Consider the following 27,551-nt stretch of genomic DNA (forward strand, 5'->3'; position numbering starts at 1 on the left):
GCAAATGACTCTCTACGCTGGAGCTGGATATTTCGAGTATGTCGGCCACCTCCTGCATCACAGTACGTCGACTCTCCTCCACTAAGGCCTCAGTGTGATCACTCTCACCGTTCAACTGATCTACCTGACCACGGAGCATCGTCCAGCGACAAATCTCCAGCACAAAACTCTGCAGACCACGTTCAACACAGTCACTCAGCCACAGCACCTTCTCCATATGCTGCACAAAGTTTGTCTGCATTTCAGTTACATTTACCTTTCTCAAAATAAAGCATAATGCACCAAAAATGTTGCTTTCTTTTTCATCTTCAGTATTAAAATGTCTACACAAAAACTAACCAACTTTGGTAAGCTTTTTTAAAAAATGAATGCTGATATTGACAGCTGTCACAATACAATCTAACAAAATTGTTTCAGATAAAGACAAAAAACTTCTACTGGAGCCATCTTACATAAAGAACTAAATGAACTTCTGCACCCCTCACCACCCCCAAGCCATGCCCCCCACAGTCCACCAGTCACAGCCAAGGGATTGGCCTGGGTGCCACACTGTTAAATAGACGCCAGGCTGCGTGTGGGTTTGAATAGCTTTTCCACTGGCGTCCTCCTCCCGTTCCTGGACCCAATCCACGGCACCTGCAGTCACGTCTCCCCAGCTTCCTCCTGTCCGGGCAGATTCTCAGGCTTTTCCTGTCTTCTGAGACCTTGACAGTTCTGAGGAGTCAAGTATCTTGGGAGATGCCCTCTAGTTTGGGCTTATGTGATGTTTCTTAGATGACTAGGTTGGGGTGGTGAATTTGGGGGAGAAGCCCACAGACATGGGCCCTTCTCACTGCATCACATCAGGATGTGTGTGCCACCACCACGACGGGTCACTGGTGATGCTGGCCTTGGCCACTGAGCCCAGGCAGTGTCTGCCAGGCTTAGTGAAAGCCGGCACTGAGTCCAGTCCACTCCGAAAGCAGGGGGAGGGGGAAGGCAAGGTTTCAGCGCCACCTCTCAAGTGCTGTTGGGAATTCTCCAGGACAGAGAACAAACACTTGTTTGTTCAATCACTGCTTGATCTCCCCGGACACTCTTGGGTTATCATCCAACACAACCCCATTTACTCTGTGGCTCTAACTGCTCCAGCCCTGGCACGGGTGTGCCCGTGTTTCCTGAGGGCATCTTCACTTCCCGGCACTACGAGAAGCCCTGGGCTCACGGACTTCCTCTGCCTGTTTCTCCGGGGAGCCCCAGATCCTCTTACTGGAAAATCCTATCAGAAACTGCTGTCGGGGCCCTGGGTTTGTTCATGGCTGACTACTGGCTGCCCTTGTTTCTGGCTCTCAGAGCACTGGGGAATCCAGGCACATGTTTGAGATCACGTATTGTGGTTCAGCTGGTAAAGAATCTGCCTGCAATGCGGGAGACCTGGGTTTGATCCCTGGGTTGGGAAGATCCCCTGGAGAAGGGAAAGGCTCCCCACCCCAGTATTCTGGCCTGGAGAATGCCATGGACTGTATAGTCCACGGGGTCGCAAAGAGTCGAACACGACTGAGCAACTTTCACTCTTCACGAACATGTAACTCGCCTGCACACAGTTAGACACGAATGCCCCTGAACCATGCCTCTCAGTCATCCTCAGCTTCACAGCTTCACAGGGCGTGCCCAGCCGTCCTCTCCTGCCCGCCTCCAGTCCCTGACCCACAGTAAGAAACTGGTGCCCACATCCCTCACTCACCCATTCCAACTCCAGTAACACGCTGAGCCATTTCAGAACTTGTACTCCTTGAGAACTTCACCAAGGAGAAAACAGTGTTTATGGGCATTTTCATCTATAGCCTTACTGTTGCCAGTCAAGCACTGTTTTCCAAAATTCCTTTTCCCTCACCTGCTGCTGCTGCTAAGTCACTTCAGTCGCGTCTGACCCTGTGTGACCCCATAGACGGAAGCCCACCAGGCTCCCCCGTCCCTGGGATTCTCCAGGCAAGAACACTGGAGTGGGTTGCCATTTCCTTCTCCAATGTGTGAAAGTGAAAAGTGAAAGTGAAGTCACTCGGTCATGTCTGACTCGTAGCGACCCCACAGACTGCAGCCTACCAGGCTCCTCCATCCATGGGATTTTCTAGGCAAGAGTACTGGAGTGGCCTGCCATTGCCTTCTCCGTTCCCTCACCTGCTTCAATGCAATTATCCCCAAACCCTAGTTGGTGTGTGTACAGGCACACGTGCTCACTTGCTCAGTCGTGTCCAACTCTCTGCGACCCCATGGACTGTGGCCCCCCAGGCTCCTCTGTCCATGGGATTCTCCAGGCAAGAATACTGGAGTGGGTTGCCATGCCCTCCTCCAGGGAAACTTCCCAACCCTGGGATCGAGCCCACGACACTTATGTCTCCGGAGGGTTCTTTACCACTGAGCCACCTTTCTGATCCGAATGGAGCTCAGTACAGGTCTGTGAAAAGGTTCTCATCACAGAGAGACCAGAGGTATAAGCCTGTGTTAACAGCACCATGTCAGACATGGCATGATGAATGGTTGTACAAGCAAACCCGGAATGAGGAGGAGCTCCCATGCCATGATAACTGCAGCCTTACCTCCATAATATCCTCCACGCTGAACTGCACGTCAAACGCAAGCTCCATGTCATGCTCTGGCAGGACTGGGGCCCCCGTGGTCGGATTGCACCCCAAGCCACACAGGACACCAGTATAGCATTTGCCATCTTGATCGACTCTACACAAAAAGTTTTGAGAAATGTTAATTGTTAAGCTACTGGGTTTTTTGTTTTCAATAGGTAACTTGAGCTTATTTTATATATATGTACATACATAAAATATTTATTTATTGAAGTATAGTTGACTTATAATGTCATGTTAGTTTTAGGGGTATGGCACAGTGATTCAGGTATATATATATACACACACGCTGGGCTGGAAGAAGCACAAGCTGGAATCAAGATTGCTGGGAGAAATATCAATAACCTCAGATATGCAGATGACACCACCCTTATGGCAGAAAGTGAAGAAGAACTAAAGAGCCTCTTGATGAAAGTGAAAGAGGAGAGTGAAAAAGTTGGCTTAAAGCTCAACATTCAGAAAACTAAGATCATGGCATCTGGTCCCATCACTTCATGGGAAATAGATGGGGAAACAGTGGAAACAGTGTCAGACTTTATTTCTGGGGGCTCCAAAATCACCACAAATGGTGACTGCAGCCATGAAATTAAAAGACGCTTACTCCTTGGAAGGAAAGTTATGACCAACCTGGAGAGCATATTAAAAAGCAGAGATTTACTTTGCTGATAAAAGTCTGCCTAGTCAAGGCTATGGTTTTTCCAGTGGTCACGTATGGATGTGAGAGTTGGACTGTGAAGAAAGCTGAGCACCGAAGATTTGATGCTTTTGAACTGTGGTGTTGAAGAAGACTCTTGAGAGTCCCTTGGACTACAAGGAGATCCAACCAGTCCATCGTGAAGGAAATCAGTCCTGGGTGTTCATTGGAAGGATTGATACTGAAGCTGAACCAATACTTTCGCCACCTCACGTGAAGAGTTGACTCACTGGAAAAGTCTCTGATGCTGGGAGGGATTGGGGGCGGGAGGAGAAGGGGACGACAGAGAATGAGATGGGTGGATGGCATCACCGACTCGATGGACATGAGTTTGAGTGAACTCCGGGAGTTGGTGATGGACAGGGAAGCCTGGCGTGCTGTGATTCATGGGGTTGCAAAGAGTCGGACACGACTGAGAGACTGAACTGAACTGATACACACACACACGCACATACACCAGAATATATGGATACACAGAATACGTATATTCCTCTTCAGATCCTTTTCCCTTACAGGTTACTAAGGAACTGACCGAGTGGAGCCCCTGCGCTGCTAAGTGATGCGCTGCTGCTCATCTGCTGTGTGTCCGGCGGTGCCTTATGCTAACCCCACCCCTCATCTGCTGCTCTCCGCTCTCCCCTTCACCATGCTTGTTTTCCAGATCTGTGAGTCTGTTTGATTTGTAAATAAGTGGCAGACTTCCCCATCTAGTTGTGTCCCCTTTCATTTCTTTCACCAGTGTTTTATAGTTTTCTATATACAGGTCTTTCATTTCTTTAGGTAGATTTATTCCTAGGTATTTAATTCTTTTCCTCGTAACGATGAATGGAATTGTTTCCTTAATTTCTGTTTTCTCATTGTTAGTGTATAGGAATGCAAGGGATTTCTGTGTGTTAATTTTATACCCTGAAACTTTATTATTTTCATTAGCTCTAGTAATTTTCTAGTGGTGTCTTTAGGCTTTTCTATGTAGAAGATCAGGTCATCTGCAAACAGTTAAGAGTTTTACTTCTCCTTTTCCAATTTGGATTCCTTTTATTTCTTTTTCTGCTCTGATTGCTGTGGCCAAAACTTCCAAAACGATGTTGAATAGTAGCAGTAAGAGTGGGCACCTTTGTCTTCTTTCTGACTTTAGGGGAAATGCTTTCACTTTTTACCACTGAGGATAATGTTTGCTGTGGGTTTATCATATATGGCTTTTATTATGTTGAGGTATGTTCCTTCTATGCCTGCTTTCTGGAGAGTTATCATAAATGGATGTTGAATTTTGTCAAAGGCTTTCTCTGCATCTATTGAGATAATCATATGATTTTTATTTTTCAATTTGTTAATGTGGTGTATCACACTGATTGATTTGCAAATACTGAAGAATCCTTGTATCCCTGTGATAATGCCCACTTGGTCATCATGTAGGATCTTTTTAATATGTTGTTGGATTCTGTCTGCTAGAATTTTGTCGAGGATTTCTGCATCTACGTTCATCAGTGATACTGGCCTGTATAGTTTTCTTTTTTATGGCCTTTTTGTCTAATTTTGGTATTAGGGTGATGGTGGCCTCATAGAATGAGTTTGGCAATTTACCTTCCTCTGCAATTTTCTGAAAGAGTTTGAGTAGGATTGGTGTTAGCTCTTCTCTAAATTTTTGGTAGAATTCAGCTGTGAAGCCGTCTGTTTCTGGGCTTTTGTTTGCTGGAAGATTTTTGTTATTACAGTTTCAATTTCCGTGCTTGTGATGGATCTGTTAAGATTTTCTCTTTCTTCGTGGTTCAGTTTTGGAAGGTTATACTTTTCTAAGAATTCATCCATTTCTTCCAAGTTGTCCATTTCGCTGCCATACAGTTGCTGACAGTAGTCTCTTATGATCCTTTGAATTTCTGTTGTCTGTTGTGATTTCTCCATTTTCATTTCTAATTTTGCTGATTTGATTCTTCTCCCTTTTTTCTTGATGAGTCTGGCTAATGGTTTGTCCAGTTTATTTATCTTCTCAAAGAACCAGCTTTCAGTTTTGTTGATTTTTGTTTAGTCTCCTTTGTTTCTTTTTCACTTATTTCTGCCCTGATTTTTATGATTTCTTTCCTTCTACTAACTCTGGAGTTCTTCATTTCCTCTTTTTCTAGTTGCTTTAGCTGTAAAGTTAGGTTATTTGATTTTTTTTTTTTCTTGTTTTCTGAGGTAAGCTTGTATTGCTATGAACCTTCCCCTTAGCTCTGCTTTTAACTGAATCCTATAGGTTTTGGGTTGTTGTGTTTTCATTTTCATTCGTTTCTATGCATATTTTGATTTCTTTTTAAATTTCTTCTGTGATTTGTTGGTTATTCAGAAGTGTGTTGTTTAGCCTCCATATGTTTGGATTTTTAAGTTTTTTTCCTGTAGTTGACATCTAATCTTACCACATTGTGATCAGAAAAGATGCTTGGAATGATTTCAATTTTTTTGAATCTACCAAGGCTAGATTTATGGCCCGGGATGTGATCTATCCTGGAGAAGGTTCCATGTGCGCTGAAGAAGGTGAAATTCATTGTTCTAGGGTGAAATGTCCTATAGGTATCAACTAGGTCTAACTGGTCCATTGTATCATTTAAAGTTTGTGTTTCCTTGCTAAGTTTCTGTTTGGTTGATCCATCCATAGGTGTGAGTGGGGTATTAAAGCCTCCCACTATTATCGTGTTACTGCTAATTTCCCCTTTCATACTTGTTAGCATTTGCCTTACATCTTGCGGTGCTGCCATTTTGGGTGCATATACACGTATCATTGTCATATCTTCTTCTTGGCTTGATCCCTCGGTCATTATGTAGTGTGCTTTGTCTCTTTTCACGGCCTTTATTTCAAAGTCTGCTTTATCTGACCTGAGTGTTGCTACTCCTGCTCTCTCTGGTCTCCACTTGCATGGAGTGTCTTTCTCCAGCCCTCCCTTCCGGGCGTATGTGTCCCTCGGTTTGAGGTGGGTCTCTGCAGGCAGCACATGTAGGGGTCTTGTTTCTGTGCCCACTCAGCCTGTCTTTGCCTTTTAGTTGGGGCCTTCACTCCGTTTACATTCACGTAATTACTGATAAGTGTGATCCCACTGCCATTTACTTTGTTGTTTGGGTTCGAGTTTATAAACCTTTTCTGTGTTTCCTGTCTAGAGAAGATCCTTTAGCATCTGTTAAAGAGCTGGTCTGGTGGTGCTGAATTCTCTTAGCTTTTGCTTGTCTGTAAAGCTTTTGATTTCTCCTCATATTTGAATGAGATCCTTGCTGGGTATAGTAATCCGGGTTGTATGTTTTTCTCTTTCATCACTTTAAGTATATCCTGCCGTTCCCTTCTGGCTAAAGAGTTTCCATTGAAAGATCAGCTGTTGTCCTTATGGATCCTCATGGATCCCCTTGTGTGTTATTTGTTTGCTTTTTCCTTGCTGCTTTTAATATTTGTTCTTTGTGTTTAAATTAATTTAATACGTGTCTTGGGTGTTTTGCCTCAGGTTTATCCTGTTTGCGATTCCCTGGGGTTCTGGGAGTTGGGTGGCTATTTCCTTCCTCATTTTAGGGAAGTTTTCAACTATTATCTCAAGTATTTTTTCATGCCCTTTTCTTGTCTTCCTCTTCTGGGACTCCTAAGATTCAAATGTTGGGGCGTTTAACACTGTCCCAGAGGTCTCTGAGGTTTTCCTCATTTTCCTTTTTTCCTCTCTGCTTCATTTATTTCCACTATTCTATCTTCCACCTCACTTATCCTATCTTCTGCCTCAGTTATTCTTCTCTTGGTTCCCTCCAGAGTGCTTTGATCTCAGTTATTACATTATTCATTATTGACTTTTTTATTTCTTCTAGGTCCTTGTTAAACATTTCTTGCATCTTCTCAATCCTTGTTTCTAGTCTACTTATCTGTAACTCCATTTTGTTTTCAAGATTTTGGATCACTTTTACTATTCTTATTCTGAATTATTTTTCAGGTAGACTCCCCGTCTCCTCCTCTCTTGCTTGGTTTGCTGGGCATTTATCCTGCTCCTTTGCCTGCTGCGTATTCTCTGCCTTTTCATTTCACTTAACTTGCGGTGTCTGGGGCGGCCTTTCTGTGGCTGAAAGTTTGTGCTTCCTCTCTATTGTGCTCTTGCTCCCTCGGGGTGGGGTTGGACTAGTGGCTTGTCAAGGTTTCCTGGTTAGGGGAGACTGCATTTATATTCTGGTGGGTGGAGCCGGATCTCTTCTCTCTGGAGTGCAATGAAGTGGCCAGTAGTGGGTTTTGGGGTGTCTATGGGTTTGGCATGGTTTTGGGCAGCCTGTCTTTTAATGCTCAGGGCTGTGTTCCTGCATTGCTGGAGAATTAGTGTGGTATGTCTTGCTGCGGAAATTGTTGGCTCTTGGGTGGAGCTTGGTTTCAGTGTAGGTATGGAGGCTTTTGGATGAGCTTTTGTCGATTAATGTTCCCTGGAATCAGCAGTTCTCTGGTGTTCTCGAGTTCTGGATTTAAGCCTTCTATCTCTGGCTTTCGTCTTATTCTTACAACAGCCTCAAGACTTCTCCATCCATACAGCACAGATGATAAAACATGTAGGGTAACGGTGAAAAGATTCTCCACAGCGACAGACACCCAGAGGGGTTCACAGAGTCACATGAGAAGAGAAGAGGGAGGAGGGAGGGAGAGGGGACCAGGAGGGGAGGAGGGGGAGTCAAAAGCAGAGAAACCAGTCCAGCCAGTGATCACTTCCCTGGTGCTCTCCACAGCCCGGAACACCCGGAGAGGCTCACGGAGTTACACAGAGCAGAGAAGGCGGAGGGAGGAGACCTGAAGGAGAAAAGGGAGAGTCGAAGGGGAGAGGGCAGTCCAGCCAGTCATCACACCCCTAAGTGAAAATGGGCACTGAGGATTCGATTCCTAAAGGTACAAAGTGTGTTAGTCGCTCAGGCGTGTCTGACTCTTTGCAACCCCATCGACTATACAGTCCACGGAGTTCTCTAGGCCAGAATACTGGAGTGGGTAGCTTTTCCCTTCTCCAGGGCATCTTCCCAACCCAGGGATTAAACCCAGGTCTCCCTCATTGCAGGTGGATTCTTTATCAGCTGAGCCACAAGGAAAGCCCCAAAACACTGGAGTGGGTAGCCTACCTCTTCTCCAGGGGATCTTCCCAACCCAGGAATTGAACTAGAGTTGTCTCCTGCATTGCAGGTGGATTCTTTACCAACTGAGCTATCACAGAATTGATAACAAATATCAAAAAGCAAAGATTAAAAATCTAGAGTAGAGGTTAGACTGTCAAAAATACAATACTAAAAATACAGGACAAAATCAATCACAAAAATTATAAAATATATATATATGAAATTTGCTTCAAAAATAGGGTCTTTCTTTGCAAGGTAATAGTAGGTTATAAAAATGAAAATTAAAGAAGTAATAAAGAACTTAGAAAAATTTCTTTAATTTAAAAATGATAATATTAAAAATATATTTAGGAATTTCCCTGGGGCTGTTGTGCCAGCCCAGCATTTTGGATGATGTACTCTGCAGAGAAATTAAATAACCAGAGTGACAATATACAGCCTTGATGTACTCCTTTCCCAATAGGGAACCAGTCCGTTGTTCCCTGTCCAGTTCTAACTGTTGCTTCTTGACCTGCATACAGATTCTCAGAAGGCAGGTAAAGTGGTCTAGTATTCCCATCTCTTTAAGAATTTTCCACAGAGGATCTTCTTGACCCAGGGATTGAACCCTGGTCTCCTACACTGCGGGCAGATTCTTTATCATCTGAGCCACCATGGAAGCCCATGTAAGTCTGTAAGTCCTGCTTGAATGTTAAAGGAAGTGACCAATAAAATCCTAAATTCTGCCAACCCCTAAGGCAGCAACTAACTTCATTTTTGCATTTTCTCCTCCAGTTTTTATATTAAAAAGAATAGAGTATATATAGTTATAAAAAGAGTATTTTTACTAATCCATTATTTAGGTTTCTAATTCTCACTGCACTAGTCAAAGACAATGTAAAGAATATTTTATCATATACAGTTTTTCCCCTACTTTTGAATTCCCTCCCCAGTGAAGTCTTATAAGTGATATTTCTGGAGAAAGGGTTATAAACATACGTGTGACCTGTGAAAGAAGTCTAGCACCCAGTAAAAGCTTCCAAGATGTTTGTCCCACCTTCCCACCGCAAAACAATCACACACACCAAGAATACGGAGTGCTGCACCCCCTTTGCGCAAAAGCCCGCTGCTTCCCGCCGTCACCACCAGCTCCTGCCACTTCCATCTCCCACAGTTCTCCTAGATCCACTCATCCTCTCCGTCCCAACAGCCGCTGGCCTCGTCCAACCACGGTCGGCTCCCACTGGGCAGTCGGCTTCCGACCAATTCAGCCCACACCTACCTCGGCTTCCTCCAGCCTGTCTTCACCGGCTTTTCACAACATGTCCACTCATTCTGGTCGTGGCTCAAGGGCTCCCAGCGGTGTCCACGGAATCCTGACGACCACCTCTGTGGGGCCCCGCTCCTGGCCAGGCCCCTGCTTCTCTGGCTCCTCCAGCAGGAACCCTGTTCCCCCCACACACGCCCCAGGCCCCTCAACCCCAAGCTCTCTCTCATGTTACGGGCATTAGTTTAAAACACGCCTGTCTCAGCCCATGACAGGCCCAACAGATTATCAAATGAATGAACATTTTGAAACAATGATATTATCAAATGAATAAAGTATTTTTGACATTTTATTTTTCGTTGGAGAATAACTGCTTTATCATCCTGTGTTGGCGGCTGCCATACACCGCCATGAATCAGTCACAGGTACACACACATCCCCTCCTCTTGAACCTCCCCCCACCCCACCCCCTCCAGGCTGTCACAGAGCACCGCTCTGACCTCCATGCACCATGCAGCGAGCTCCCACCACCTGTCTGCTTACAGATGGCAGCATCTGCGTCTCCATGCTGCTCTGTCCATTCACCCCGCTCTCTCCGTCCCCGCCACCCCATACCCACCAGTCTGTTCTCTGTGTCCCCACTGCTACCCTGCGACAGGCTCACCAGCACCATCTTTCCAGACTCCGTGGGTGTGCGTGCATGAAAATCACTTCAGTTGTGTCCAACTCTCTGCCACCCTCTGGACTGCAGCAGCCCGCCAGGCTCCTCTGCCAGAGATTCTCCAGGCAAGGACACTGCAGTGGGTTGCCATTTCCTCTTCCAGGGGGTCTTCCCGACCCAGGGACTGAGCCAGCATCTCTTACGCCTACCTGCACTGTCGGGTGGGTTCTTCACCAGGAGCGCCACCTGGGAAGCCCACACGTCTGAGAGTACGAGATGTTTGTTTCTCTCTCTTACTTGCTTCACTCCGCGTAACAGGCCGAGGTTCACCCACTCCCCTGGAACCAGCGCCAGTGCACTCCTGTTTCTGGTCGAGTGATGCTCCACTGTCTGCAGCACACTTTCTGTATCCATTCATTTGCTGGGGGACATCTAGGTGGCTTCCACGTCCTAGCTATCGTAAATAGTGCTGCAATGAATACTGGGGTACGTGTGTCTGTTTCAATTATGGTTTCCTCAGGGTATATATGCCAGGTAGAGGAGCTGTTGGGTTATATGGTAGTTTTATTCTTAGTTTATTAAGGAAGCTCCATGCTGTTCTCCACAGTGGCTGTATCAATTTACATTCCCAACAACAATGCAGGAGGGTTCCCTTTCTCCATACCCTCTCCAACATTTATTGTTTGTAGATTTCTTTGATGGCCACTCTGACCCGTGTGAGGTGATATTTCATTGCAGTTTTGATTTGCATTTCTAATAATGAGCAATGCTGAGCAGCTTTTCCTATGTTTATGAACCACATGTATGTCATTTTTGGAGAGATGTCTGTTTAGATCTTCTCACTTTTTACAAATATTGATATTAAATACCTTTTAAAATATTTTGGTAATTTTATTTGACTCAATCAATGCAGACCTTTTCCCATCATCTAGATCAGTAAAACTTTGAGGAAAATACTCTAGGCAAACAGTTTTCTTCTTGGTCCTAAATATATACATACACACACACTTTTTCCCCTCACTTTAATAAAAATGAAAGAGAATCACATTCCGAGTAAACGCAGAGAGACTCAGACTCACTCACGCATGAGAGGCTGAGCATGCGCTTTACCCAACAAGCAGCGAAATGTGTTCTGAAATGGCAAGCGCACCCACACCTGTGTTTAATGAATGTCATTTATTATTTTAATTTATACAAAACCTTTCCAAAGCAGAATAACCAGGGCTCAGCAAAGCGAAGGACGACAGCCTCCTCACGGCCGCCAGCGAGACATCACATCGCCTCCACGTTACTGCCGCTGTGACGAGACCTAAGCTGACCGCTCACCTGTGAGAGCCACATGGCGACAAGGACGGTCCCAACACACTCAGCCTGAACTGACCCCACTGGGGCAGCAACTCTGTGCTCGTCGACTCTAGAGCTTAGGTTAGTAAAGGAAATCGCAGCACTGGCGTCCTTCTCTGCTCGGGACCGCAGCACCCTCTGTGCGCCTAAGAGACGGTGATTAAGCCACAAAGACACTCCCACTTCCTTCACGAAGCACCTTAGACTCAAACTGAAAACTGCAAAAATCATGACAGGAACAAGAGAGCATACTCCTTACAGCATGCAGCAAGGGCACACTGTGGAGTTACCTCAGCCTGAAACAACCTACATAAAAGGAACTTAAGTTTATATAAGCTCACTACAGCTGCCTTTGGAAGGGCTAACTTCTCTAAACAAGGAGGTTTAAACTTACATTGCAATACGTTAAAATTATGTTGAAACAGAGTTCCTTGCATGTGGAACTCTTCTTGCAAGCTAATATCCTAGAACTCCCCATATGTGCCAAATAAGGAAATCAGTTCAGTTCAGTTGCTCAACCACGTCCAACTCTTTGAGACCCCATGGACTGCAGCACGCCAGGCCTCCCTGTCCATCACCAACTCCCAGAGTGTGCTCAAACTCATGTCCATTGAGTCAGTGATGCGATCCAACCATCTCATCCTCTGTCGTCCCCTTCTCCTCCTGCCCTCAATCTTTCCCAGAATCAGGGTCTTTTCAAATGAGTCCACTCTTCACATCAGATGGCCAAAGTACTGGAGTTTCAGCTTTAGCATCAGTCCTTCCAATGAATATTCGGACTGATTTCCTTTAGGATCGACTGGTTGGATCTCCTTGCAGTCCAAGGGACTCTCAAGAGTCTTCTCCAACACCACAGTTCAAAAGCATCAATTCTTCGGCACTCAGCTTTCTTTATAGTCCAATTCTCACATCCAAACATGACTACCAGAAAAGTCATAGCTTTGACTAGATAGACCTTTGTTGACAAAGTAATGTCTCTGCTTTTTAATATGCTGTCTATGTTGGTCATAACTTTCCTTCAGAGGAGTAAGCGTCTTTTAATTTCATGGCTAAGGTCACCATCTACAGTGATTTTGGAGCCCAAAAAATAAAGTCTGACACTGTTTCCACATCTGTTTACCATGAAGTGATGGGACCGGATGCCATGATGTTAGTTTTCTGAATATTGAGCTTTAAGCCAACCTTTTCACTCTCTTCTTTCACTTTCATCAAGAGGCTCTTTAGTTCTTCTTCACTTTCTGCCATAAGGGTGGTGTCATCTGCATATCTGAGGTTATTGATATTTCTCCCGGCAATCTTGATTCCAGTCTGTGCTTTATCCAGCCCAGCGTTTCTCATGATGTACTCTGCATATAAGTTAAATAAGCAGGGTGACAATATACAGCCTTGATGTACTCCTTTCCCAGTTTGGGCCCAGTCTATTGTTCCATGTCCAGTTCTAACTGTTGCTTCCTGACCTGCATACAGATTTGTCAAGAGGCAGGTTAGGTGGTCTGGTGTTCTCATCTCTTTAAGAATTTTCCAGAGCTTGTTGAATAAGGAAATATATTTCCTCAAAGGGTAAATGTTAAATCAACCTGAAGCCTCCATTAAAAAATGCTGTTAGATACTCTGTAATGCATACTGTATTAACCCTCAAAGTGTTCAGAGTCTAACAGCATCTCCAAACACTGCTCAGGCTGTCCTCTGTGGCTCTGCCCACCTCCCCACTCTGCCGCCGGAAGCAGCCAGGCCCTGAGTCACGGTGGGGGCTGCCGCATCTGCGAGTCTCCTCCACCATCCTGTGAGCCCAGGGGGCCCCTGACAGCCGGGAAAGCCCAGACTCCGGGGAGCGCCAGGCACGGCCAGAAAGCACCCCAGCTCCCTTTCTTGATGCAGATTCTCAGCACCCCACCCACTTCCAGTGCTTGACAGGCCCCTCTGCTCTGGTCTCCTGTTTCCTAAGGCTTTTATAAAATACGGGGTCTGGAGCAAGGTTTTTTAAAATTACAAAAACAGCCCATGAATACCCTGGGCAACAACTGAGGCAGTCCGTGAGCACACAGGGTGGAGACGTGAGCCGCTCCCCGCTCCCCGCTGGTCGTGCAGGGCAAGTGGGCAAGGACGCGCGGCTGGGGGAGTCTGGGGCACCGACAGGGAGACCTCTTGCACGGGAGGACAGGGGGCAGCGCGGCCAGACAGAGAGAGCCCAGTGTGTGCTGGGGCTCCTCCTGCTCAGGCTCTGAGTGTCTCCAAATACCCCCCTGTCCAGAATTCTTAAAGAGGTATTCACCTTGGGTAAAAAAATATATATATATACTGCATTACTCAAGTCCTCAAGACGTTTATATTGGAAAAAGAGCTGAAGCAGGAGCCTGGACGGCTGTGGTGGAGCGTCCACCGAATCAGACCCCCGCCCTGCCCCGCATGGAGCTTTCTGACTACAGCACTGCGCCTGATGTGCTGATCTCACATCTGTCTCCCCCACAAAGACCCAGAAGATGCCTGCATTCTAGAGATATTTACCACACCGTTATGACAAAGCTAGAGAGAAACCAAACTCCAACATATAAAGGCACATTAAATCCCTTCAGGGCCAGGGCAGGTCAGAAACAAACACAGACGCAAACAAACAGGAAAGTTTACGAAGCCCTCCACGTCCGCTCTCAGCGTGCAATGAGTACTGACACAGGTGCCATCGTACTCTGAAAATGCTTATAAAATGTGGTACGGAAAAATTTTAAAACAAAACATATGCACAACACTGTAAGTCAACATACTTCAATTTTTTAAAGTGTATCTATTTATCTAGGTGAACACTGAAAATAAATATACTGATAATGTTCGCTTTTTTCCTATACAGTATTTTTTTTAAGTAGCATGTTTTTATAGTAGGGGGAAAAGACATATACAATTATTATTTTTTAAAAGCACTGTATATCTGAGACGTGACAACAGATTCTAAGCAGCCCTCACAGGAGGAGGGCTGAGTCATGACACAGGGCTACCTCCCCTGAACTCTACCAGTGAGACTGGTCGATGGACCTGTGCGTGCCTCCAGGAGAGGTGGACGGGGCACAAGCCACAGGCACGAACCATCCTCAAGCACGCGCAGGCCCGCCTCAGGGTCTGGGGAGGCTGTCCGTCTCACCCACCAGAACGTGGGCTCCCGAAGGCCCAGCTGCATTCCTTTCTTGCGTTCCCCCCAACCCCGCAACCCAACAAAGCCCAACAGGGCTGCCGCCTCGGTCGTGCCCTGCAAACCCTGCTGTCCCAGCGCGAGCCCCCAGCTATCCCAACGCACTCCGTGCAAAAGGCGGCGTCTCGGGGCTGCCTACTGTCTGGCTCGTCCTCACCCCGCCCCAGGGGCTCCGGCTGCCTTCTCAGCTCACGGCCCGCACCGAGCAGGGCCCACTGGTGTCCGCTAACGCCACTGCCAGGGAACCTGGCGCCGCCCCAGCCCCCTGGCTACAGACACGCACTGCCGAGGTGCTGCTGAGCCTCCGCTCCCCTCCCGAGTGTTTCGCTGCCACCGGGGCCCCCGTGGGAGGCCGCGTGTCCTTGTCGGCCCACTCAGTGTCTTTCTGAACAGGATCCAAGCGCAGCCCCCCGAACCACCATAAACACTGAAGCCGGGGAGCTCACCGGCAGGCAGACCCCCAGGGCGCCTTTCCAGTCAGCGCTCTCTTCCACGAGGACGCCCGTTTCTCCCACCGGTTCGCGGCTCACCGCGGCCTGGGGCCCAGGCTGCGAGCGCTCCCTACCTGAGCTCCATGACAGGTGAGAACAGCATGCTGAGGAGCGCAGGGAGGCCTGGGATGTGCGGCATCAGGGAGGTCTCCCGCAGCAGCATGGTGGACCCTGTGGGCAGGCCCGGCGGGGGGCCGGTGGTCACGGGGCGCCACGCCTCCACTGCCTGCGGCCACGCTCTCCCCGTGCTCAGGCCTCCCGCCCCACGTGCAGTCCTCCCACAGAGGTGAGCAGAGCAGAGCTCCCCTGTGGGTCCCCCACTCCCCCAGGGAAAGCCTGCCACCTAAGGCCCTGGCTTTGAGCCTGTCCTGTTTGGTCACTCCTCCTCTCCTTCCTCCTCAGGCTAAGACCTGGGATTCGCCCTCCTATCCAGCCAAGATAACGGACAGCATGGACGACCAAGGAGTCCATCCCCGCACCCCTGCACACGGAGCGGGAAGGCTGGGACACTCCGACTCACAAACTCACACCCGCCGATGCGCTCAGAAGAGACTTCAGGAGCTGGGCCGCAGGCGTGAGGCTGCTCCCGACCTCAGGACAGACGACCCGGCCCTGGAGTCTGGGGGGAGCAGGGCGGGCGGCGCGGCCCTCACTCACCGGTGGTGTTCACGGAGAGGGACGCGGCGACCAGCAGCTGCTGGTGCACATCCTCGGGGCTGTCGCTGATGATGACCGAGTTGATGCTTTCCTTCTCAATCCAGACGCACCTGAAAGCAGAGCTGTCGGGAGAGGCGGCCCCTCCACAAGGCAGTGTCTGACGCCAGACCAGGAGGAGCCACTTCAGAGACAGGCCGACCGGCAAACTCAGCGACTGACCGAGTGCTGGGAGGCCAAAGCCCGTCTCCACCGAGTCTCCTTGCGCTGCCGTCCCAGCTGTGCCGGGACCCACGTGCTGCCCTGGAGCAAACCTCCACCTCCAGCCAGACGGCCACCTGTGCCGCCCACCTGCAGCGGCCGCTGCCTGCATCCCGCGTCTCAGCAGGCTGTCCCTGGACACCCGCCTGGGGGAAGCCCAGTCTGGCCCATCTGCCCCCTGCTCACAGCGGCCCAGTAGGGGCCCCCCCACTCCTGCTCCTCCCGAACCTCTGACTCTAATCGCGGGCCAGGCTGTCGAGTCCACACTGAAAGCTCTCCTGAGCTTTCTGCTCCTCCTGCGGTGGACAGTCCACGGTGACCTGCCTGGAGCACAGAGGAACGGCCTCTGGAGCTTCAAGTGCTCACCGGGCACCTGCAGACCCTGGGGCTCTGCAAACCAGGGGCTGAGCTCTGCGTTCCTAACAGGCTCTCAGGGACACATCTGCTGCTCGTTCTGGAGGAGACTCTGGCAAGCTAGGGTTTTTCCCCCTGCAGCCCAAGTGATCGTTTAAGATGCACAAAATGAGGCTTCTCACGCTTCTCAGGAGGAACCGACTCGTGAGGCTCAGTGCCCCGCGCCTCCCAGGGCTCCTCCGCTCTCGCTCCCCCTCCTCAGGAGAGCACTCACTCCAGATCCAGCCGCGCCCTCCGCAGCCGGCCCTCCCGCAGCCTCCCCCTCCTCGGGGGAGCACTCACTCCAGATCCAGCCACGCCCTCTGCTGCCGGCCCTCCCGCAGCCTCCACCCGCATGACGCTGCTGGTGTTCACCCCTCCGCGCACTGCGGTCTCGGACTTCTGAAACCGACGGCCTTCCGAGTGTGGTCAGGGCACTCTGAGACGCCCCCATGATGTTCCATGAGCCCATCAAGACCCACACCCACCGTGAGGTCAGAGGTTTCCTCTGTCCTGCCGCTGTGCCCACTGGACCCGTAATGTGGGGGGCACACCACCTGTGCTGTGGTCACCAGTGCTCTCCCTAAACTCCTCCCAGGACACAGCAGGCACAACAGACCTGCTGGACAAGTGACGACAACGCTGAGAACACACATGACGAGTGCCCTGGCGAAGCCCAGGTCTCAGCAGAATGGCTTTCACCTAAGAGAGTGTGGGGACCCCAGGCCTGCAGCGAGCGCAGAGGCTGGAAGGACTTAGAAAAGGCAGCACGTTCCGAGAGGTTAGACACAGAAAAGCTTAGTTTCCGATAAGCCCTGTGAACAGAGGAACAGAGAAAGAAGCTTCACGGGAATCTTAATCATACCTGAACTTGGATATTCTGGTCAGACTATGACACTTCAGTTCGTAAGGGTTAAAAGGCCCGTGAAGTACTGCCTGTACACACAAAACATACAAAACATTACCGATAGGTAAAATGTCACTTCCTTTCATTTTAAAAATCCAAAAGTCAGCTCACAGTTTAAAAGAAAGAAAAAAAGCTACGTCTTAGTCATAAGGTCTTAAAGATTTAATGGGGGAAAAACGCCTTAAAAGAGGCATTCTCCTGGGATGCACCTGCTTCCATCAATGGTTTGCTCACCTTCATATGCTGCGTATAAAACATATATACACACACATATACAAGACAGCCTCTGGTCAGGAAAAGGAAACACTGTCCAACACTTCTGTGAAAGGACTCTCCTCACTGCAGCAGCCTCGGACCACACAGCCAAAGGCCAGGACAATAAAAGCAGAGTCCCTGACTGGGGTGAGGGGACACGCCCCAGCCAACCCTCCCCACCAAGCGCCTCCGTGGGATGAAGCTAAGCCCTGACGCAGGTTCTCCGAAGCCCGCAGCCATGCTCCCCTCCACCTGAAGGGCAAGCCCTGGTCACTGTGACTGGAAACGCAGCCTGCCACCCAACTGCCTGGCTTTGTTGCAAAGCTCCCATCCATCCTGCCTCCTCACAACTGTCTGAGAGGCTGCCTCCCAGGCCTGAGTCCTCAGAAAGTCCGCCAAATATAATAAACATAATCCTCAGCTTTTAGGCTGTGTAATTTTTTTTCACATGGCATCGCCTCTGGAAAGTTTAGCTTAAAAAGAACCACTCAAAAAAAAAAAAGAACGAGTCAAAAGCCCATCTCCACACTGCTGCTGCTGCTAAGTCGCTTCAGTCGTGTCCGAATCTGTGCGACCCCATAGACGGAAGCCCACCAGGCTCCCCCGTCCCTAGGATTCTCCAGGCAAGAACACTGGAGTGGGCTGCCATTTCCTTCTCCACACTAAACTCCAGGTTTTTCTCACATTAATACAGGCTCCACAGTGAGAGAAGTAACAGCATTAAAAACAAGAACAAAAGCCACCATGACTTCCAGCTACAACTCAGCTTATAGCTGCAGAGTGATTCAAAGATCTTAACTGTACTTTAGAATAACTCCTATAAATTACCTTGCAGTTTGGGTTACCCAGCTTATTGGAAGAAAAGCTCTCTAACAAAATCCGGATCAGGTACTTTTCGTCATCTTTCACAGGAGATGCCATGGACATGTCTGTCAGGTTTTCTACTGATTTGGAAAAGAGACCCTTGAGAACTTCGTGGCTTTGCTAAACAAAATAAAGAAAAATTCATTTTGCTGAAAGGAAAACCAGTATTAAAAACATTTTATTCCAAATTAATCAAAGCATTTCACAGGTACGACCTTATCCTTAGGTGACCTTTAGATCATTAAGATGTCAAAAGATAATTTATTGATTCAAACAAAAGGCTCGTCAGCCTTTACTAACTTTCAGCCAAAGTGAAAGTCACTCAGTCGTGTCTGACTCTTTGCAACCCTGGACATATACAGTCCATGGAAATTCTCCAGGCCAGAACACTGGAGTGGGTCGCCTTTCCCTTCTCCAGGGGATCCTCGCAACCCAGGGATCGAACCCAGGTCACCATCCTTGCAGGCAGATTCTTTACCAGCTGAGCCACCAGGGAAGCTTTCAGCCATCAGAGAATTGAAGAGTGACACACAGTTTTTGTACACAAAATGTCAACTTCATCCTGGGGCTGTGACCCGGACCCCCAGTGCATTTTCTCAAGTGGAAACACAAACCCGGTTGCCTCTATGGGGAAGTTTTCCTGCTGGTTTGCCCCCTGCCCAACCCAGTACCTCATTCCCAGCAGAAATTATAGAAGGAACCACCTTCAACATGAGCCTCAAAGTGGCATCTCAAACTTTCAGATCAAGAAAGGCAGCTTCAGAAATGGTTTTGAAATAAACAGTTGAAAGACATTTTGAAACATTTCAAACACTTGAAACAAATATTTTATAAAGGAATTATAGAATTCATTAGGGAGATAAATCTTGGAATCCATTTTTTAAAAACTCCCCAAAGAGAGAACATTTTCACATCTAAGTTTTGTTCCAAGAAGAAAAAAAAAAAAAAAAAACAGCTTCATAACCAGAAACCAACAGGAACAGTACGTGGCCACCATGATTTGGTCTCAAAGAAACTGGGAGACATTTAGGAAGGAACCACAGATCTCAACACACCGACTGCTGTCCGGCTCTGCACCCCTTGAGATCCTGAGAGCGGGAAAGGCCCCCTCTGCCTCACTCCCCACCCCGCCCGCGGGCGTGCACACGTTCGCACGTGCTCCATCCACGGGCAGCACACACCTTGGACTCATAGGGCTCCTCGGCCGGCTCGGCGTAGCCCTGGCCAATGAGGATGCCCCGCACGCTGACCATGTCCTGCAGCCCCGAGGGGAGGTGGGCGTCCACGTGCAGGACACTGTGCACCACGGAGAAGACCTTTACCAGGAGGGTGCGGCCGCTGACCAGAGAGGAGAAGCGCCGGCTGGCCCTGCTGCTCCAGCGCTCGCCGCACACCAGACACCTCGCCGATGGCCTCATCTTGCAGATCTTGAACTCCAGGGCCTGCAGGACAGCGGGCAGGGCCAGACACTCAGCCCAGATGCCACCCAAAGTAGACCTGAGCGGGTCTGCACCAGGGACCATCACAGATCCTACTGGAAGCATGTCAGGGTGATCGAGGATGTCACAGGTAAAATCACATGGTTTCGTTAGTCAATGACAAAAAACCTTAGAATGACTTTTACAAAGCACAGGTGGGAAAGCATTATAAACGTCACTACGTTTGAAACCCTCCATGTACTTTAACTTGCTCCAGAAGCACTATTAGCAAAAACATCTACAGCAATGTATCTTAGGGAAAAAGCAGAAACCAGACTTGGGGAGTGCAACAAGATGAGTGCCTTCCTGCTCTGGGTCTTGGCCAATCTGCAAGCTGAGGGGCGAGCCCTGACCTCCAAGACCCCTCCAGCTGCACACGCTCAGGCCACAGGAGTGTCCCCCTCACCTGAAAGGGCAGCTCAAGAAACTGGCAGGGCATCTCCATGAGGACATCCAACGCCACGCGCGCTCGGTTCCCATAATCCACGAAGAACACCTGGAGGCGGCGGGTGTGCGTCAGCGCGGGCCCAGCTGGCAACCCAGACACGGCCACCCCGGCCACCCTGCGCCTCAGGACGCCCAGGACGGGGCGAACCCTCAGGGCCCTGAGGGAAGGGGCTTTCCGACCGGACCACTTCCCTAATTGTAACTATTTTATATATAGTTTTCACGTGAAAAAACAAAAGGCTTTCTGTCAACTGCTGTGAGTCTGCCTCATTTCCCTTTGCGAGATTTATGACAGGAAAACATACCTCAGCAGAATTTCCAGAAACATAGAGGATCTGTGCTCTGAAGTAGCTTTCTTTATCACTGTCGGCGAAGGGAGCCAGGCAGACCAGGTCGGGGTGGGGGTGGACAGGCAGGGGCGCCAGCGTGCAGTGGTTGATCTCGGCAGTCAGCCTCTGCAGAAACTCCCAGCTCTTCTCGTCGGTCCTGTACCCCCAGAAGTGTCCCACTTCAACCACCTAGGGGGAGGAGGAGGAGACGAACCTGGAGAGGAACCCAGAGAGGAATCCACAGAGGACCTCCGTCTAGAGGGACAGGCGCGCCCGCTGCAGGCCCAACGTGCCCACCACTGCAGGCCACAAGCGATACTCCCTGGTCCCCAAGGTTCTCCAGGCTTTGAGTCGGTGCTTACAAGAAAAGGGGGTTCCAGTCAATGAGGTGAGGGAGTGTGACACACATCAGCACTGCAGGCTCTGGGGCCACGTGAGCCCCCATGGGCTCTCTGGGCGAACACGCATCCCCTGGAGCGGTGTGGGGCGGAGTGCGGACGGCCTCGCCTGCTGCCGCCACCACACGGCCCAGGCAGCGTCGCCGCAGCCCTCCAGGCGTCAGGAGGCCAGGTTGCTATGGGGAGTCTCCCAGGGAAGGGAACCACGCATTTACCAGGAAGCCCGGGGCATTTTAACTGAAATTTTATTTTGAAGAAGTAAAAACTACACTCCAACAAATAACGCTGTCGACGCTAGCTTTGCTGATACAACTGGGTTACACAGCAAACAGCACTGCGCCGATCACACGTCACCCGTGCCTTACTGCTAAAACTGGTGTTTGTCAGCATTTCAAACGCACTAACAGTTTAAACATTAAACTGATACAACTGGGTTACACAGCAAACAGCACTGCGCCGATCACACGTCACCCGTGCCTTACTGCTAAAACTGGTGTTGGTCAGCATTTCAAACGCACTAACAGTTTAAACATTAAACTGATACAACTGGGTTACACAGCAAACAGCACTGCGCCGATCACACGTCACCCGTGCCTTACTGCTAAAACTGGTGTTGGTCAGCATTTCAAACGCACTAACAGTTTAAACATTAAACTGATACAACTGGGTTACACAGCAAACAGCACTGCGCCGATCACACGTCACCCGTGCCTTACTGCTAAAACTGGTGTTGGTCAGCATTTCAAACGCACTAACAGTTTAAACATTAAACTGATACAACTGGGTTACACAGCAAACAGCACTGCGCCGATCACACGTCACCCGTGCCTTACTGCTAAAACTGGTGTTGGTCAGCATTTCAAACGCACTAACAGTTTAAACATTAAACTGATACAACTGGGTTACACAGCAAACAGCACTGCGCCGATCACACGTCACCCGTGCCTTACTGCTAAAACTGGTGTTGGTCAGCATTTCAAACGCACTAACAGTTTAAACATTAAACTGATACAACTGGGTTACACAGCAAACAGCACTGCGCCGATCACACGTCACCCGTGCCTTACTGCTAAAACTGGTGTTGGTCAGCATTTCAAACGCACTAACAGTTTAAACATTAAACTGATACAACTGGGTTACACAGCAAACAGCACTGCGCCGATCACACGTCACCCGTGCCTTACTGCTAAAACTGGTGTTGGTCAGCATTTCAAACGCACTAACAGTTTAAACATTAAACTGATACAACTGGGTTACACAGCAAACAGCACTGCGCCGATCACACGTCACCCGTGCCTTACTGCTAAAACTGGTGTTGGTCAGCATTTCAAACGCACCAACAGTTTAAACATTAAACTGATACAACTGGGTTACACAGCAAACAGCACTGCGCCGATCACACGTCACCCGTGCCTTACTGCTAAAACTGGTGTTGGTCAGCATTTCAAACGCACCAACAGTTTAAACATTAAACTGATACAACTGGTTACACAGCAAACAGCACTGCGCCGATCACACGTCACCCGTGCCTTACTGCTAAAACTGGTGTTTGTCAGCATTTCAAACGCACTAACAGTTTAAACATTAAACTGATACAACTGGGTTACACAGCAAACAGCACTGCACCGATCACACGTCACCCGTGCCTTACTGCTAAAACTGGTGTTGGTCAGCATTTCAAACGCACCAACAGTTTAAACATTAAACTGATACAACTGGGTTACACAGCAAACAGCACTGCGCCGATCACACGTCACCCGTGCCTTACTGCTAAAACTGGTGTTGGTCAGCATTTCAAACGCACCAACAGTTTAAACATTAAACTGATACAACTGGGTTACACAGCAAACAGCACTGCGCCGATCACACGTCACCCGTGCCTTACTGCTAAAACTGGTGTTGGTCAGCATTTCAAACGCACCAACAGTTTAAACATTAAACAGATACAACTGGGTTACACAGCAAACAGCACTGCGCCGATCACACGTCACCCGTGCCTTACTGCTAAAACTGGTGTTGGTCAGCATTTCAAACGCACTAACAGTTTAAACATTAAACTGATACAACTGGGTTACACAGCAAACAGCACTGCGCCGATCACACGTCACCCGTGCCTTACTGCTAAAACTGGTGTTGGTCAGCATTTCAAACGCACCAACAGTTTAAACATTAAACTGATACAACTGGGTTACACAGCAAACAGCACTGCGCCGATCACACGTCACCCGTGCCTTACTGCTAAAACTGGTGTTGGTCAGCATTTCAAACGCACCAACAGTTTAAACATTAAACTGATACAACTGGGTTACACAGCAAACAGCACTGCGCCGATCACACGTCACCCGTGCCTTACTGCTAAAACTGGTGTTGGTCAGCATTTCAAACGCACGAACAGTTTAAACATTAAACTGATACAACTGGGTTACACAGCAAACAGCACTGCGCCGATCACACGTCACCCGTGCCTTACTGCTAACACTGGTGTTGGTCAGCATTTCAAACGCACGAACAGTTTAAACATTAAACTGATACAACTGGGTTACACAGCAAACAGCACTGCGCCGATCACACGTCACCCGTGCCTTACTGCTAACACTGGTGTTGGTCAGCATTTCAAACGCACTAACAGTTTAAACATTAAACTGATACAACTGGGTTACACAGCAAACAGCACTGCGCCGATCACACGTCACCCGTGCCTTACTGCTAAAACTGGTGTTGGTCAGCATTTCAAACGCACTAACAGTTTAAACATTAAACTGATACAACTGGGTTACACAGCAAACAGCACTGCGCCGATCACACGTCACCCGTGCCTTACTGCTAACACTGGTGTTGGTCAGCATTTCAAACGCACCAACAGTTTAAACATTAAACTGATACAACTGGGTTACACAGCAAACAGCACTGCGCCGATCACACGTCACCCGTGCCTTACTGCTAACACTGGTGTTGGTCAGCATTTCAAACGCACGAACAGTTTAAACATTAAACTGATACAACTGGGTTACACAGCAAACAGCACTGCGCCGATCACACGTCACCGGTGCCTTACTGCTAAAACTGGTGTTGGTCAGCATTTCAAACGCACTAACAGTTTAAACATTAAACTGATATAACTGGGTTACACAGCAAACAGCACTGCGCCGATCACACGTCACCCGTGCCTTACTGCTAACACTGGTGTTGGTCAGCATTTCAAACGCACTAACAGTTTAAACATTAAACTGATACAACTGGGTTACACAGCAAACAGCACTGCGCCGATCACACGTCACCGGTGCCTTACTGCTAAAACTGGTGTTGGTCAGCATTTCAAACGCACCAACAGTTTAAACATTAAACTGATACAACTGGGTTACACAGCAAACAGCACTGCGCCGATCACACGTCACCGGTGCCTTACTGCTAAAACTGGTGTTGGTCAGCATTTCAAACGCACTAACAGTTTAAACATTAAACTGATATAACTGGGTTACACAGCAAACAGCACTGCGCCGATCACACGTCACCCGTGCCTTACTGCTAACACTGGTGTTGGTCAGCATTTCAAACGCACTAACAGTTTAAACATTAAACTGATACAACTGGGTTACACAGCAAACAGCACTGCGCCGATCACACGTCACCGGTGCCTTACTGCTAAAACTGGTGTTGGTCAGCATTTCAAACGCACCAACAGTTTAAACATTAAACTGATACAACTGGGTTACACAGCAAACAGCACTGCGCCGATCACACGTCACCCGTGCCTTACTGCTAAAACTGGTGTTGGTCAGCATTTCAAACGCACGAACAGTTTAAACATTAAACTGATACAACTGGGTTACACAGCAAACAGCACTGCGCCGATCACACGTCACCCGTGCCTTACTGCTAAAACTGGTGTTGGTCAGCATTTCAAACGCACGAACAGTTTAAACATTAAACTGATACAACTGGGTTACACAGCAAACAGCACTGCGCCGATCACACGTCACCCGTGCCTTACTGCTAACACTGGTGTTGGTCAGCATTTCAAACGCACGAACAGTTTAAACATTAAACTGATACAACTGGGTTACACAGCAAACAGCACTGCGCCGATCACACGTCACCCGTGCCTTACTGCTAACACTGGTGTTGGTCAGCATTTCAAACGCACTAACAGTTTAAACATTAAACTGATACAACTGGGTTACACAGCAAACAGCACTGCGCCGATCACACGTCACCCGTGCCTTACTGCTAACACTGGTGTTGGTCAGCATTTCAAACGCACTAACAGTTTAAACATTAAACTGATACAACTGGGTTACACAGCAAACAGCACTGCGCCGATCACACGTCACCCGTGCCTTACTGCTAAAACTGGTGTTGGTCAGCATTTCAAACGCACGAACAGTTTAAACATTAAACTGATACAACTGGGTTACACAGCAAACAGCACTGCGCCGATCACACGTCACCCGTGCCTTACTGCTAACACTGGTGTTGGTCAGCATTTCAAACGCACGAACAGTTTAAACATTAAACTGATACAACTGGGTTACACAGCAAACAGCACTGCGCCGATCACACGTCACCGGTGCCTTACTGCTAAAACTGGTGTTGGTCAGCATTTCAAACGCACTAACAGTTTAAACATTAAACTGATACAACTGGGTTACACAGCAAACAGCACTGCGCCGATCACACGTCACCCGTGCCTTACTGCTAAAACTGGTGTTGGTCAGCATTTCAAACGCACTAACAGTTTAAACATTAAACTGATACAACTGGGTTACACAGCAAACAGCACTGCGCCGATCACACGTCACCCGTGCCTTACTGCTAAAACTGGTGTTGGTCAGCATTTCAAACGCACTAACAGTTTAAACATTAAACTGTGACTCTAGGATGCACATTTGTGTCTTTTTCTGTCACAGCCACATTTCAATTCAACGAGTGAGAGTAATTCAAGCTCACCCGGACCTTTAAGGGCGCCCTTGAAACGATGCTGCTGTGGTCTGTGAGGGTCCTTCACAGGGAGATCCAGGACCACACGGTCCATGGCTGGTCGAATTTGAGGATGAGAAAAGCCACGGACACAGAGGGCCAACCCTAAGTTATCCGAGGACTAACCCCTCGTTGCTCAAGGGTCCAGTGTGGGTGGCTAAGGCACACAGGCTGCCTGCAGGCATCTGCACGCCCACTGCCCCGCGTGTTCCACGGGACGGTTCTAGACAGAGACGACAGAAGAGCTCTGACGCCTGGGCCGCGCCATTCTCACCTCTGTGACTTCGATTGTCAGGAGGAGGTCTGTGATGGTCCGCGATTTGTCCAGTGTGTTAAAGGAGACTTGCATAGGATCAACTGTCTGCTTCTGGAAGTCCACCTTCACCCTGTTAGACACCACTTATCTTAAAAGGCAACAGAGGTGTTACAAAGAACCCATGTACGTTTTACAGACGTGAACTCACTGCTTGACCTAGTCCACAGTTACTACAAGAAAAGAAGGTTTTAATAAAATATAGCCAATGACAACGAATCGCATCCCATCTCACACAGGAGACTCTGCTGGTGTCCTGAGCTGCCCTGGGGCAGGGTGTGCACCCTGCAGTCACACACTACCCTCTACAAATATCCTAATGCTCAAGACCGTCATGGAATTTCTGCTTTCAAGGATATAAATTGTAAATCTGGGAACTGCAAGGCCTCCTGACTTGTGGGTTCAGAAGAACCACAAGAATCCACGCCTGTGTCGTGTCACTGCAAAGTCCACGCCTAGGTCATGAGGTCATGTCATTAGAAAACATACGTGGTTTCTAAAAAACCCACAGTGATCATTCACCCCTTAGAGCAGTAACACAGCAAATGCTAAGATGTGAGGGGATGACACTAAAGTTTGATCAAAGGTTTCCTTTTTCCCAGTAATTTTATTCTCAGATGAAGAGGAAGGGTGATGGCAGACCCTGACCCGCCTCTCTTCCCAGTCCACAGACCCGTGTGTGAAGTCAGGTGCCCAGGCAGCCAGGCAGGGTGCACTGCGCGTGGCCCCAGACCCAGCACGCCCAGCTGCCACCCTCACAGAGTCAGGTCATCCGGTACCAGCCACACTCGGGGCCACACTTCCCTTCCTCCCCACTCCTCAAACTCCGGTCGGGTGCCTTGGGGGCTTACAAGATGACCGAGAGTGGTCCTCTGTCAGGACGCCGAGGGCTTTCAAGTCGGTCCAAGGGGCACAGAGCCGCCAGCTACACGGCAGTGCCCTGGGCCGGGCGGTCCCCCTGCAC

General features: G+C 48.8%; 1 protein-coding gene across 1 annotated transcript in view; it reads right to left on the minus strand.

Moving 5' to 3' along the window:
• Positions 1 to 27,551, minus strand: part of TDRD9 (tudor domain containing 9) — a 101,197-nt gene that overhangs the window by 16,960 nt on the left and 56,686 nt on the right. Inside the window, exons 27-35 of the mRNA XM_088829868.1 lie at positions 26,549 to 26,660; positions 20,876 to 21,088; positions 20,530 to 20,619; positions 19,827 to 20,087; positions 18,610 to 18,765; positions 17,485 to 17,555; positions 15,969 to 16,078; positions 15,386 to 15,482; positions 2,577 to 2,715 (exon numbers count right to left, since the gene is read on the minus strand). Of these exons, the coding sequence (XP_088685994.1) occupies positions 2,577 to 2,715; positions 15,386 to 15,482; positions 15,969 to 16,078; positions 17,485 to 17,555; positions 18,610 to 18,765; positions 19,827 to 20,087; positions 20,530 to 20,619; positions 20,876 to 21,088; positions 26,549 to 26,660 (1,249 nt within the window). The remainder of the gene's footprint in view (positions 1 to 2,576; positions 2,716 to 15,385; positions 15,483 to 15,968; positions 16,079 to 17,484; positions 17,556 to 18,609; positions 18,766 to 19,826; positions 20,088 to 20,529; positions 20,620 to 20,875; positions 21,089 to 26,548; positions 26,661 to 27,551) is intronic.

This window comes from Moschus berezovskii, chromosome 21 (assembly GCF_049115385.1).
Source record: "Moschus berezovskii isolate FMDL1 chromosome 21, NW_MosBer_1.0, whole genome shotgun sequence".
NCBI classification, from domain to species: Eukaryota; Metazoa; Chordata; class Mammalia; order Artiodactyla; family Moschidae; genus Moschus; species Moschus berezovskii.